Raw genomic sequence first — 13,728 nt, forward strand, 5'->3', positions numbered from 1 at the left:
TCAATGCACGTATGAAATCTGTATTCAGTGATACTGAAATAGGAGATGACAGTTGGTACTGATGATATTCTATGTAGAGGGGATGGAGGAGGGGTAAGGAGGAGCTCTGCCACTAGCTCCTCCCCCTTTCTTCTCCATAGAACTTTATAAGCACCAACTGCCATCTCCTCTCTCAGTAATGTAACATTCTGTCTTCACTGAATACAGATTTCACACATAAATTGATAATTTTGAGAATAAAAGATCAGTCCGGGAGCAGAAAAAAGCTGATTTCTCTGATAAGATATATTACAAAGTTTCTTATTTTCACGTGAACTATTCATTTGTGAACTACAAAATAAACGACGGTTACTATTTAAAGTCGCTGAGTGAAAGGAATTAAAAAATCAAGAAGCTTATGCAGCAGATGAGTAGAGGTACGTGTCCCCTTTAAGGCATTTTTCGAAACAGCTGTGCACACCTTGCTCAATATGGCGATATTATTCAGTGTTTTACAGTGACAGACCTTTAACGGCAAAATGTAAATATCATTAAATAAACAGCCTCCCTGCCAACTAAACAGGATACACTGATTTTTAGCAGACGCAGCATTTCTAGAAGATTTCTGCAGTTATCGCCAGATGGCACGTAAACCTCCGCTCCTTTATTGATGTGCGTGAGTTTGCAGAACGATTGAAATAATTAAAGTCTAGATTAATTAAACTTTACTGCCAGGGATGAGAGAAAGTCTCCCATCATTTATAGAGATGGATGCTGCTATGTTCTCATCCACTCATCATGTAGAATTAGTTCACCTTCTCCTGAACTTACACCAGTATATTAGGGGATTGCACAAATAACAATTCCTCATTATGGTTCTAGACCATTAAAATCTTTTAAATCTATTCAAAATCTAGAATACTATATGGTCAGATCAGAAAATATGTAGTCCGCCATGTCTTAATAGGGCCCCGGTTACATTCATGCACCAAAGTGGCCCATGTGCTAATTGGAGGCCAAAGTCAGTGGATGACTCTTCTGGATCCAGACTCCTGTGGAAACACAAGGAATCATTTACTATACTGATGACTACTGCACGGCTCCTGTGCATCCAGCCACTGGTTTCCAGCACTGAAGTATGCGTTTACTTGGCAGGACCAGGAGTTACCAGTAAACGTCTGGTCAGGTACAACTATTGCCATCTCCGAATATCACTTCTATTTTCAGAAAAGGTTAGAAAATGACTGACTATACTGATGACTACTGCATGGCTACTGTGCATCCAGACACTGGTTTCTAGCACTGGAATATGAGTTTAAATGGCAGGACCAGGAGTTACCAGTAAATGTCTGATCAGGTACAACTATTGCCATATCCGGATATCATTTCTATTTTTCAGAGAAGGTTAGAAAATGACTGACTATACTGATGACTACTGCACGGCTCCTGTGCATCCAGCCACTGGTTTCCAGCACCGGAGTATGCGTTTACTTGGCAGGACCAGGAGTTACCAGTAAATGTCTGATCAGGTACAACTATTGCCATCTCCGAATATCACTTCTATTTTTCAGAGAAGGTTAGAAAATGACTGGCTGTACTTATGATTACTGTTCGGCTCCAGCTTATCCACACAATGGTTTCTAGCCCTGGGGTATAGGTTCCAAGTCAAGCATATAATTTACATGGCCGAACGGGGAGGTACCAGTCAATGTCTGGTCAAGTACAACTATTGCCACCTCTGAATATCACTTCTATGTTTCAGTGCGGGTTAGAAAATGACTTTAATCAGTTAAATAAGCAGTAAGGACCTTTTCTCACTTTTCATACATGAAGCCAATATCTTACTGACTTTTGATCTCAGGAGCCCGGGGAAAATTAGACTCTTTGTAATTCTTTTGTACTTTGTGGTCTAAATGAAAGAGATTTGCCTTGTATTCTGTCGCCCTCAGGGTGCAATACAAGCGGGTCACCTGAGGAGACTTGAAAACCTTTTTATCAAATTAAATTTTTTACTTTTAATACAGTCATTAGAGACCAACCTAACCAGATAGTTTATTATACGGAGGAATAACAGCAGTATCTGTCCTATCTACAAGAAGCCTTCCCAGTAAGGTGTCCAGAAACATCTATTTTTAAGCAGAAGACACTCCAGAAATCACTCCTTAGCTTTTTTTTTGTCATTTCCTGATTGCTTTTAAAGAGAAAAATTTCTGCCAACAATTTTATTTTTAGCGTTTTTTCATGAGTTTTTTGCATTTCTTTTTAAGGTTGTTTTCCAGAACTCTTTTTAATCCCATTAAACAATGAAGAACACACTACTGTTTTTAAACAATACACTGACAAAACGCTCAAAAAGCGTCTTTCTATTCTTCCCATTGACTTCTATTGTAAAGTATAGAGCATCTTCCAAGCGAAAAACACCTGAAGAACGATATGCTCGCAGCTCACTTACTGGCTATAGTGGTTAAAAGACATTCAAACACTTAACATACAAGTCTTTTTTGCATAGAAATGAATAGGAAGATTTTTAGTGTTCTCTAAACGCTTTTTCTCCCTGTTTTCGGAGAAGACTCACTCTAAATCTGCCTGAAAAACGTTGTGTGAACATACCCTTAGCTACATGTTAGACCTCAAACCTATGACTGTAAACTTCAGAATTATATAATTATTCTGACCTAGATTTTCAAAGTAAGTACAACCTTCTCATCAGGACTTATATTTATTTAATAACTAATAATAATATTTAATTTTTGAATTGTGAAATCTGGTGACTTATCTTAAGATGCTGGCCCTCTTCTAACTCGCCAAGAGGTCTTAGGCTAAGTTGGCATGAAGAATGAACTTTTGGTCTAAATCAGATGTACTCAACATTTTGTACCCCGTTCAATTTCAATGTGGACAGGAGCCACATTCAAGGAAAAATTGATAACATACTAAACATGAGCCACATGTTGGGAGTTGTTTTGTGGACAGGCATGGACTGAACTCTCTGGGTGTCTCACCTGTAAATGGACATAGTCGTAATCCTCCATCCAGCCACTCTCGTTGTTTTCATACTGGCCTTCAGGGGATTCTTCCGCTATAAATTTAGGTGGGGAAGGCAGGGGTCGTGATTGTATACTGGTCTTTTCTGTATGTCCAGCAGACAAATTATTGTTATTATTGGCCAAGTGATTGCTATTTTCTTGTCCAGACTGAGAATCACCCACCGAATGCTGTTGCTTGGTCCTTTTAAAGAGTAAGGAGGCATTTCCATGTAGAAACGAAGCCAACTGTTTAGTGTCATCTGGTATCCCTCTCGAATACATCACGAAGCGATCAAGGTCATCTGAAGAACCCGGTTTGTTTGTAACTAACACATTCAAGGCCCAGTTACAGCTGTCCAAGGCCTGGCTATGCTTAAGCAGTTGTTGGTAAACATCTTCCATCTTCTGAAGTTGTTTGCTTAGCTTGGCATGAAGTGTCCGGTCAGATGCTTGCGCTGAATTTACTACTGCCCCCCTGGCAAATTCCAACAATTCCTTAACTGTATTTTTGACTCCCTCTGCTGCGGCCTGGATGCTCTGCACATTGACTTCCATGTGTTCTTGACTTCTCCAAGTGCTACTTATGAAGGACATAAGATAGGAGATTGAGCTATTGACACCATGTTGTAGTTTTACCAAAAGCTCCATTGCGGCCTCTAAATCAAGATTTAGCTCCTTCCCTGGTGTCTTTGGTGGCACGACTGACGATTCTTTTACTGGGATAACATCAAGCGAAGAGGTGGAAATGTTGCTCCTGGTGCTTCCGGTGCTTGAAGCTGACAGTCTCTTGAAGTTGCCAGTCAATTCCTCAACCACTTTGACCTCCCTGTCTACCTGGGGAGGAACGTCATATATATAATCGGCCTCGGTCTCTAGTGAAGCTTTTCCACTATGGAACTCTCTCGGAACATCATATACATCACTGAAGTTCTGTCCAGCAGTCTTTCTTAAGCTGGGGGGAACGTCATATATCTCTTGGGAAAAGGTGGAATCATTGCCCTTAACAGGAGCAGGAGGGATATCATATATATCTTCAGGAATGTATGGCTCCGAGTCATGGATGTGTGTGGGAGCCTTAGGTGGAAGCTGCATTTTCTGATTGGAAAAAGCAGGTGGGAAATCATAGGTATCTTCTCTTTGAGGACCATCTGGAACATCTTTGCTTACCGAGGGTGGTATATCATAAATCTGAAAGAACAAATGGATAATGTCACTATAAAGCCACGAGAAGATAAAACTTCAGTTTCCAACTAGTAGCAGTAGCACGAGACTTATGTGCACATGTAATTTCATAGACAGACCATTATTTCTAATATTAAAGGGGAATTTTCATCTTGGAAAGCAATTGCATTTGGCTGCAATGTGCCAAATAACTCTTGATTGATGGGGTCCAACCTTTGCACTCCCACCCCTGATCTAGAGGATGAAGTCTTTGAGCAAACATGTGTATTAAGACTAATAACGGACAGGTGAAAGAGACAGAAGAGTGGAGGAGCTAGAGGAAAATTCAGATATTCTACTGCAAGTTCTCCGGAAACAACAGTTACACTTTAAATCTATGGTAAAAAGTGTAACTGTCATTTCAGGAGAACATCTGTGCCTGCCTCTAGCTCCTCCTCCTCCATCTCAACTCCACTCTCCATAGAATCTTATAAGCACCAACTGTCATCTCCTATCTCAGCAATGTGAAAGTGTATCACTGAATCCAGATTTTACCCAGCTTTCTCTTATAACATATAATATAAAGTTTCCTACAGGTCCGTATTTTTTTATCAATAAAAATTAAGACGGTGGATACTAGACCTCATTTAGACATCCTTTTTTTACATACGTGTTTTATCTGTGGTTTTCGCAGATACAACACATACCCAGAATAACCTATGGAGCTGTTCACATTTACGTGTTTTTTGTAGACAATATGGCTGCAAAAAATCACCGCAGTGTGTCCATTTTTGATGGGAGTCACAGATCAAAATTACCCATACAAGTGATTAACACTGTAATGGGCAGGAGAAGATTTGCAATTTATTTTTATATTTTTTTATACAATTAAATTACTGAAACATTGATGGTAAAAACGGACTCACTGAGCAAACACTGATGAAACTCAGATCCAAAACACTGATGGCCTTACTTATTAAAATAATTATTCTAGTGCTTCCTATTATACAGTTGGATGCCAGTATATATGGACACGTCATCCGCCTGTGCGTCCAATCTGAAGCGTAAAATACAGCAAACAATATGTCTGCTAAGTCCGGTGTGTGGAAGACATGAATAATTACAATACATTTACCTAATGAAATGGGTGAGCAGACGACACCACTTGTAGAGTGACGCACAGAAGAGATTAACCTGCGGCACATCCTGCCATGAATAGAAATGCAGCACCGGCCACACGTAAATCATATCACCAGAATTGTAATCCAGTGATTGCATCCCTGGGCTAGCGCCGGCGCACTCCGCAATAAAGCACTATAATTATAATGTGTTGGGGGAGTGATGTAGTCAAAGGGGATGTGTCACCTATCTATTAAAGTCTAATTCTTTATTACTCATCTGAGTTTATTTTCCGATTGTACATTTTTTCTCCTTTACGAGATTATGGATTGGTCATTTTGCCTGCACTTCTATCATTAACATTTAGAAATGTGCATTACAGCAGTCCCTAAGGCCATTGGAAGCAATAGACTGGAGATGTTCACTGACTTCTATGGGAGAGTTTCCTGGGTATGCTCTGTCTGTGTCCTGCGCAGAGGTCATTGTGCAGGGAGGGGAGGAGGAGAGCTCTAACCATCATCTATTATAAAAGGGGGATCCTGTGTTATCTGTATATAGGTGTTCTAATTCATTGTTATCCTGCCCTGTGATAGTGATTATATATCACACTAGGTGAGGGAAGGACCAAGTGTACAATGATGGGAAAAGGTGGGGAAGCCCAACAACTAGGGAAAGGGAGAGTGGAGACCCCTAGGCAGATCTTACAACACCCTGACTCGCCCAACCGTCGCTATATAGGTTCCGCACCAATCACCGAGCAGGATACCTAATCCCTAACTGTCCCTAGAGCTAGGCCTTAGGTAGGGAGGAGAAGGGATTAGCACTAGTCAGCCAACACTGCAACTAAAGACAAACAAGGAAAACAGACAAGGGGATACGCTTAGCTTGAGAAGACACCAGAGAGAAGACAACAATAATCCACCAAGAAACTCCAAGAAGAAACTAGCAGACTGATAGTACTCTAGGCCTGAGCAGGGAAAATAGTTCTATCACCGGCGACTCTCTGGAGACACTGAGGGTTTTTATATATCAAGCAAGGGTGTGTCAATTAGCTGAGTCCTATCGAGAGAAAGATATCACTACACTACAGATATGAAAGGATCAAGAATGTGTCTGCAAAGCCAAGCGCAGAGACCTTCTACAGCCGGATCCAGAACGACTGTCTGTCAAACCTGATACACCCGTGACATTATATGGCTCTACCATACAGAAACTATGGGGCTCAATGATCAAAGTAAAAAAATGCAAGAATTCAGCGTACATAATTAGAAAAAAAACACAAAAAAATGTTTAAGATAAACACTTGATTTAAGCAAAAGGTAATTTTCTGATGATTGACAGTTCTCCCTGTGTCAGTAAGGCTGCCTCCTGGACTCCTAAGCTTGGAGTTAAGGGTTCTCATTAGAAAATGAGCATCAACGTCATCAAATTTCTTAGCTCCTTGTGCTGTAAAACCTGATGTTCGCAGACAGGACAGCATTTTCAACATAACAGATTCAGTTTAACAGGTAAAACATTGATGGAATATGCTCAGATCACTGCAAATCAATTTTACATGAAAGAAAAAAATTAACTAAAGTACAAAATTTCCATTAGTCTGGGTTCACATTTTGCAGCCATGGTGTTTTTTAAGTGTTTTTTGGAAATAGTTGTAAAAAATCCACTATGTCTGCAATTAGCCAACCTAGCCTTAGAACGAGAGCAAAACCAAATAAATGAGCTGGAGCAAAAGTTGGTAGACATGCAACGTACAAGAGCATGTTCACACTGTAGCCATTTAACAGACAAAACCTAAGATGGAAACAAAACGACTAGTCTTAGAACTAATTGTAATTAATTATCCAAGGGATAACCTTTTCTTAATGCAATAGTGCCACAAAGAAAATAAAAAAATCCTTATATTCAACTCCCACATAATATTTAAGAGAGGGTTATCAAAGTAATGGACAAATCTCTTTAAGAATTTTAATAAAAGTCTACATCTTAATTCCCTGGGATGGGTGGGTTTCCAATCCTACCATTAAATGAGACTGCAGATGCTCCGGTAGATTTTTTTCCACGCTGGGAGGGATGTCATATATCTCTTGGGACTGTTCTCTGCTGACAGGACCTTTTACTGCCATCGGTGGAATGTCGTAGACCTGTGCAAGACCAAAATAAAGTCATCTTAATACAGTAAACCCACATTATTAAATAGGATAGGTTATAAAGTATTGATCGTGTGGGGGGGGGACCGCTGGGATCTGCAGAGATTGGCAGAATGGGAAAAGTTTCACCTTGTTAGTATGGGGTGGCAGTGCGCATTACCAACTAGCCCTCCATTCATTCTCTATGGGGACATCCAAAAAAACTAAGTGCAGCACATGGGTGTCCCATAGAGAATGAATCTACATTCATTCTCTATGGGACACCCAAGAGCTGCACTTAGTTTTTGGGCAGTGGAGCATACACCATTCTGCCGATTGGTGTGGGTCCCAGTGGTTAAATCCACACTGTTCTATAAGATATTATCTATCTTCTGGATAGGTGATGATAACTTATTTTTACTAGAAAAACCCTTTATTTTCAGACCTAAATATTTGATCACATGTTTTAGTCATGAATATATAGAATAACAGGGATCCGGCACTGTTCTCGTTCACATTCCTTGCATTTAGCAACAAAGGTTATAATGTCAGAATTTAGAAGCTAACAAACCGCCTGGATGATGCTCACCAAGAAAGAGTCCAAATTAAAACCATATTAAACTGTGAGCCCTTGCGGGCAGGGACCTCGCTCCTCCTGTACCAGTCGCCGTCACATTGTGTTCAAGATTATTGTAATTGTTTTTGCTATGTATACCCCTTTTTCACATGTAAAGCGCCATGGAATAAATGGCGCTATAATAATAAATAATATAAAAGGAGAATGGGGCACTCACCGGAGCGCGTTTAAAATGTTGCTTTATTACGGTTCCATAACACAGAATGTGGAGACAAAGTGTCTGACGGACGTTTCGCGTGAGAGTTACTCTTCCTCTGAGCCTTCTGAAGTCTCAGAGGAAGCATGACTCTCATGCGAAACGGCTGTCATCCACTTTGTCTCCACATTCTCTGTTATGGAACTGTAATAAAGCAACATTTTAATAGCGCACTGGCGAATGCCCCATTCTCCTTTTATATGGCACATTTTAAACACACAGTGGTGAGTGTGCAATTCTCCTGTTATATGGTTACATGTTTTAGTAATATTACACACCTCTGGGCTGTAGTTGTTCACTAAACACCTGGTGGGAACATCATAGATCTCCTGTGGTCCAGCGGGAAGGAGATGTCGAGGAATGTCATACTCGTCCTGTGGTTCTGGCTTGGGCGAATCATACACATAGACTTGACCTTTCCGAGTAGGAAGAACAACCTGTATAAGGAACATCACATAAAAATTATATAAACTCATAAATCGAATATGTCAACATTCCCGTTATTAATACAATATAAATCAAAAATTTACAAATTTGGATTTACCAAAGCTTGAAGCTCTTGGGTTGTGGGTAGGTAACTAGAAGCCAAAATAAATTTCTACACGGCGTTCACTCATTTATGTGGCCAAATGTAGTGTAAATTGTCATTGCTACCAGTAGATGGAGACAAATTACAACACAGAAAAACCCTGACTCCATCCATATGCAGAGGTGCAGGGATCAGGCCTGGATAGCATTCTCTACTGGAGTCTTACAAAGTTCCCTGCAGCCCTGATTGCTCGGTCACACTGGTATTCATACCTTACAGAGGACTTGTTATTTCATGGCAAATTATTTCAGAATTTATAAAGTTATGTAAACCTCAGAAATAAATACCTACATAAATTAGTTACTCTGTAATGCACAGTGGTATATATATAATCTGAAACAGAAATACTTAGCAACCTCATATTGCTGTGGATTTGCAGTGCTATTCTCTAAAGATTTCACCCCTTGACGCTGAGAATCCATAGTACAAATCTGCAATAAAAATTAATATGCTGCAGATTTTAAAAACCGTACCACAGGCGAATTCTGTGCAGAAATGGCTGCCACTTTCATCTGAGGCAGAATTTATTTTCCATGGAAAATCGGCAGCATTTCCATCCCTCGTGTAGGTATCTTAGAAGTACGGTCAGGAACCAGGCGTTGTTTTAGCCTCTGAGTCCCTTTCTTAGGGGGACATCAAGTACTGGACACCTAGAATCATGTAAACCTTTGCTGCCAAGCTGAGACCTTACCATTAACCCCTTCAATAACTGGGTAACTACTGTTATCAATACCTGGCTCACTATTTGAGCAGGGCCTGCTGGCATTAGAGTATATTGGACAGCTTTTTGGGGGCATTGGTGGCAGTATTGTGTGAAACATACTCTATAAGGCAGTGCTATTTGGTCACTACATACTACTATTAATTATATATTTAATGAATGTATTATTCAGGGATGCATTATTCGAGCACTGTATTGCATGGAGTGTTATTTAGCACTATATGGCAGTATTCAGTTATAAATATTCAGGTACAAGGGACACACAGTATCTAATATATATACATGTATGTATATACTGTATATACATACTTCAGATAGATAGATATATGAATCCATTCTCAGAGACACAGAGACCTTTAAGTAATGTTCCCACAATCAGTGTTTGTTGAGTTTTTGACGCAGCTGAATTTCCGCATCAATCCCGCAACTTTGTTCACTTGCGCTTTTCCTTGCGTTTTTTTATGCATTTTTGACGCATACAGATAGATAGATATGGGGGTAGATAGATATGGATAGATAGACAGACATATAAATATATATATGGGATAGACAAACAGATAGATAACTATATATGGGATAGATAGATATATGGATATATAGATATACTGATAGATAGACAGATAGATAGATAGACAGATATATAGATAGATGGACAGATAGATAGACAGATAGATAGACAGATAATAGATATATAGATAGACATATGGACAGATAGATATATGGACAGATAGATAGACAGATAGATAGATATATGGATAGACAGATAGATATATGGATGGATAGATATCTGTGAGATATATAAATACTGTCTTGTGTGTAGTTTACTGTACTTGTTAATAAATAAAGAAATAATTGAAAAAAAAATAAGTGGGGTTCTCCATGTTTTTGATAACCAGCAAAGATAAAGCAGACAGCTGTGGGCTTATATTATCAGGCTGGGAAGGTCCATGGATATTGGCCCCTTCCCAGCCTAAATATACAAGTCCACAGCCGCCCCAGAATTGGGGCATCACATTAGCAGCGCCACTTCTGTCGCTTTGCCTGGCTCTTCCGGATCGCCCTGGACCGTTGGCAATCGGGGTAATGTCAGTTGGGGTTGATGACAGCTGTGATTGGTTTTACCTCAGTACGTGTAAGAAAAAACCAGGAGTGGAACAATCAGAGGAAAAGTATAATAGAAACACGTCACCACTCCTGGTATTATCTTACAAATACTGAGGTAAAATACTGACCAAATACTGAACGTGGCCTTACTATTACAGACTGTTGGTTTGGGACAATATTTCTATATTCTAAGCAGAATATAAGGTTTAATAAGTAAATCCAGTAACAAGCAGCAGAGAGATGACTTGTAAAGAGAAGGCGTCCTCATTATTTACTGATATGAATGCGCCATGACAGAATTGCATGTTCTCGCTTCAGAGCGGAGAAGGCCTTTCATTTCAGCCATATGCTTTTTACAGGACAATGACCCAGTGGTCAAATTACCTAAAAGAAGGCATCTGAGGCGGCTGCTGCTTTCTAGCAATTCTAAACAAAGCATTTCCACCCTGTTATTCCAAGGGTGTCATACAATATTAATAGCGGGAGCATAAAAAGATCATGGGGGAGGGGGACCTGGGTGAGGAGCCTTTTCCAGAGACTTCTAGGGTTTAGCCATGTGCCCGGCCGGCCTCTTACCCCCGGTATTAGCACAGGAATCCTGCGAATCGCTTTGTCAGGTAGACATTTCTATTATACAATGTGTCTTTATTAGGTTACCAGAACAAAGCAAAGTGCATTGCTAAATAGCCTGCGACTCCCACCAGCCGCCCTCAGGTTACCATAGCAAACACATCTAATCACACCGAGAGCCACCGGCACTTGTGCATGCGGTGCAGCCAGCCATGCCCGAGGTGGAAACACGTTCACCACATGTGGCGCACACCGTCACAGTCACTATCTGTAGGGCAAACACTGGAGGTTCACATTAAAAACAATCACCGTCTAGTTCACCATACTTTGCTTTAAGTAAAGTCATTACATAATAATATATTGTCATTGGAAGATAATATATAATGTATAGGATTGCCTAACACACATTGGGAATGCTCGGCACTCCCATCGTAGAGCAGGTGTTTGCTCTCCGAAGCTGGATGTGTGAGCTGCAGGCAGAGCACTGGTGCAAGCATGGAAGTCTCTGGGGTCAGGTTCGGCGCTGCCCGCTCAAATGGGAGGAACCATTTGTACCTGATGAAAGAGTTAAATCTACCCCGAAAGGCGTTGTTTCAATGCACTTTCTTTTTACTGTCCCCTAGTCCTCAGGTTTACTTGATATCGGTAGTGCCCAAAAACAGCATTTTTTATTTTTCACCATATTTTTGATAACCAGCAAAGATAAAGCAGACAGCTGTGGGCTTATATTATCAAGCTGGGAAAGTCCATGGATATTGGGCCCTTCCCAGCCTAAAAGCAACCTGTCACCTCAGAAACCTGTAGATATAGGAACAACTTGTAGGTAAAGAGTGTTATAAAGCTGGCCGGCCAGCTAACGGGAGAAGATGAACTTGTTTCTTCCCTGGAGTCCCCGGCGTCAGTTATGGTGGCATGCACGGTGGCATGCACGGCTACAGTCGCGACTCACAGCGCCACTCACTACACTGTGCACCGCCTGTGATTGACAATTGACTCTGCAGCGCATCTTTGTAGAGCGAGCTGTCAATCAAACTGCCAGGGTGTGTACTGCTTACAGCTGCAGCTCTCAGTATAGGATCTGACCATGGAGCCAAGGTACATATTTAGTTGTTTTTTCTAATAAGAATTGTGATATAAAAAAAAAACATTGCAAAATGTTTTTAGAAATCATGTAGTACAGAGTCCTGATTTAGAAGGTAGGCCATTTTGTGATGGTAGTTTCACTTTAAAGGGAACCTGTCACCTGAAAAACGCTGCTAACCTTCATATATGAGATTAACCTGTCCGGCACCTGCACTTAGGCGCCCGCTGCTGGGAGGAAACCTGCTGAGTGGTTAGCACTGTATGGTGGCTGAGTGGTTAGCACTGTATGGTGGCTGAGTGGTTAGCACTGTATGGTGGCTGAGTGGTTAGCACTGTTGCTTTGCAGCTCTGGGGTCCTGGGCTCATTGGCAGCACATAGATTATTCCTGCTGAATGGGGATAATCCCTGTGCGGAATTATTGGCACCTCCATTCCTATCTACAGACACCCAGGGAATTTGCTGTGCAGATACAATATCGTAAGACTTTGGATTAGTTCCCAAGAGTAGTAATTTCAGGGCTGCCAAAGTCCTAACTTCTTGCAGGTAGCAATAATTCACATGGTGACACTTGAGGAACCTTTCACTGACATTTCAATTCAAGCTATTGGCAGCGCAATTGATGTTCTCTCTCGTGCAATCAAGGACCACGCAACATCCATATCATTAATAGATGGCACCAGATACATTGCATCACGACTCCAGGATTTCGCTATTACTGCCCCCCTGAGACCTTCTCTAGGACATTAGATCTTACCATAGGCTGAAGGTGCAACCTGAAAGGGCACAAAACATCTTCACTTACTAAGCTTGTGTGTGGAAGGCTCAAATCCCTAAACCAATACCAACTCCTCCTGTACGTCCACGTTAGATTTTTCTAAAATCTCCAATAATATTGCTGCCAGCTCTTGCACGTCACTTTTTTTCTTCTAGCTGACAACATGAAATCAGCATTTCCCTGGAGAGTCCTATGGCCGGTGTCCACACCCTCCACACCCAGCATTGTGTCACACTGTATTCTGGATATAACCTTACACTGAACACAATGCCGGCTGTTTCATCCATAACACAGAGTCCTGTATGGACCGCTACCAACCAACAAGCGAGGGAGGCACGGTATGTTACTACAGACACTAAACCGAAAAGGAGCAGGAAACACATGGCATCTCCTCCACCCCTAATCTCCTTAGGCTCTGTTCACATGTCCTGTAGCTTTTTTATAACAATGAAGCTGCCTGCAGCAGGAGCCTCCCCCCTCTGCCCTGTCTGCAGTAGGGAAAGGTTTGCTAAGCCACAACCCCTTGAAAAAAGACTTTGGCATTTAGCCAAAGATAATCAGTAGATTAAAGGTAATCTGTCAGCAGGTTTTTTGCCATTTAATGTGAAAGCAACATAATGTAGAGGCCAAGACCTTGATTC

At 41.0% G+C, this 13,728-nt stretch overlaps 1 protein-coding gene across 1 annotated transcript in view; it reads right to left on the reverse strand.

The window, feature by feature from the left end:
- BCAR1 (BCAR1 scaffold protein, Cas family member) overlaps positions 1-13,728 on the reverse strand; it is a 127,654-nt gene that overhangs the window by 15,979 nt on the left and 97,947 nt on the right. The window contains exons 3-5 of the mRNA XM_073659330.1: positions 8,523-8,681; positions 7,304-7,426; positions 2,982-4,193 (exon numbers count right to left, since the gene is read on the reverse strand). Coding sequence (XP_073515431.1) covers positions 2,982-4,193; positions 7,304-7,426; positions 8,523-8,681 — 1,494 coding nt within the window. The remainder of the gene's footprint in view (positions 1-2,981; positions 4,194-7,303; positions 7,427-8,522; positions 8,682-13,728) is intronic.

This window comes from Phyllobates terribilis, unplaced genomic scaffold (genome assembly GCF_046119375.1).
Source record: "Phyllobates terribilis strain yellow unplaced genomic scaffold, ASM4611937v1 Scaffold_13__5_contigs__length_258822181, whole genome shotgun sequence".
Classification (NCBI taxonomy): Eukaryota; Metazoa; Chordata; class Amphibia; order Anura; family Dendrobatidae; genus Phyllobates; species Phyllobates terribilis.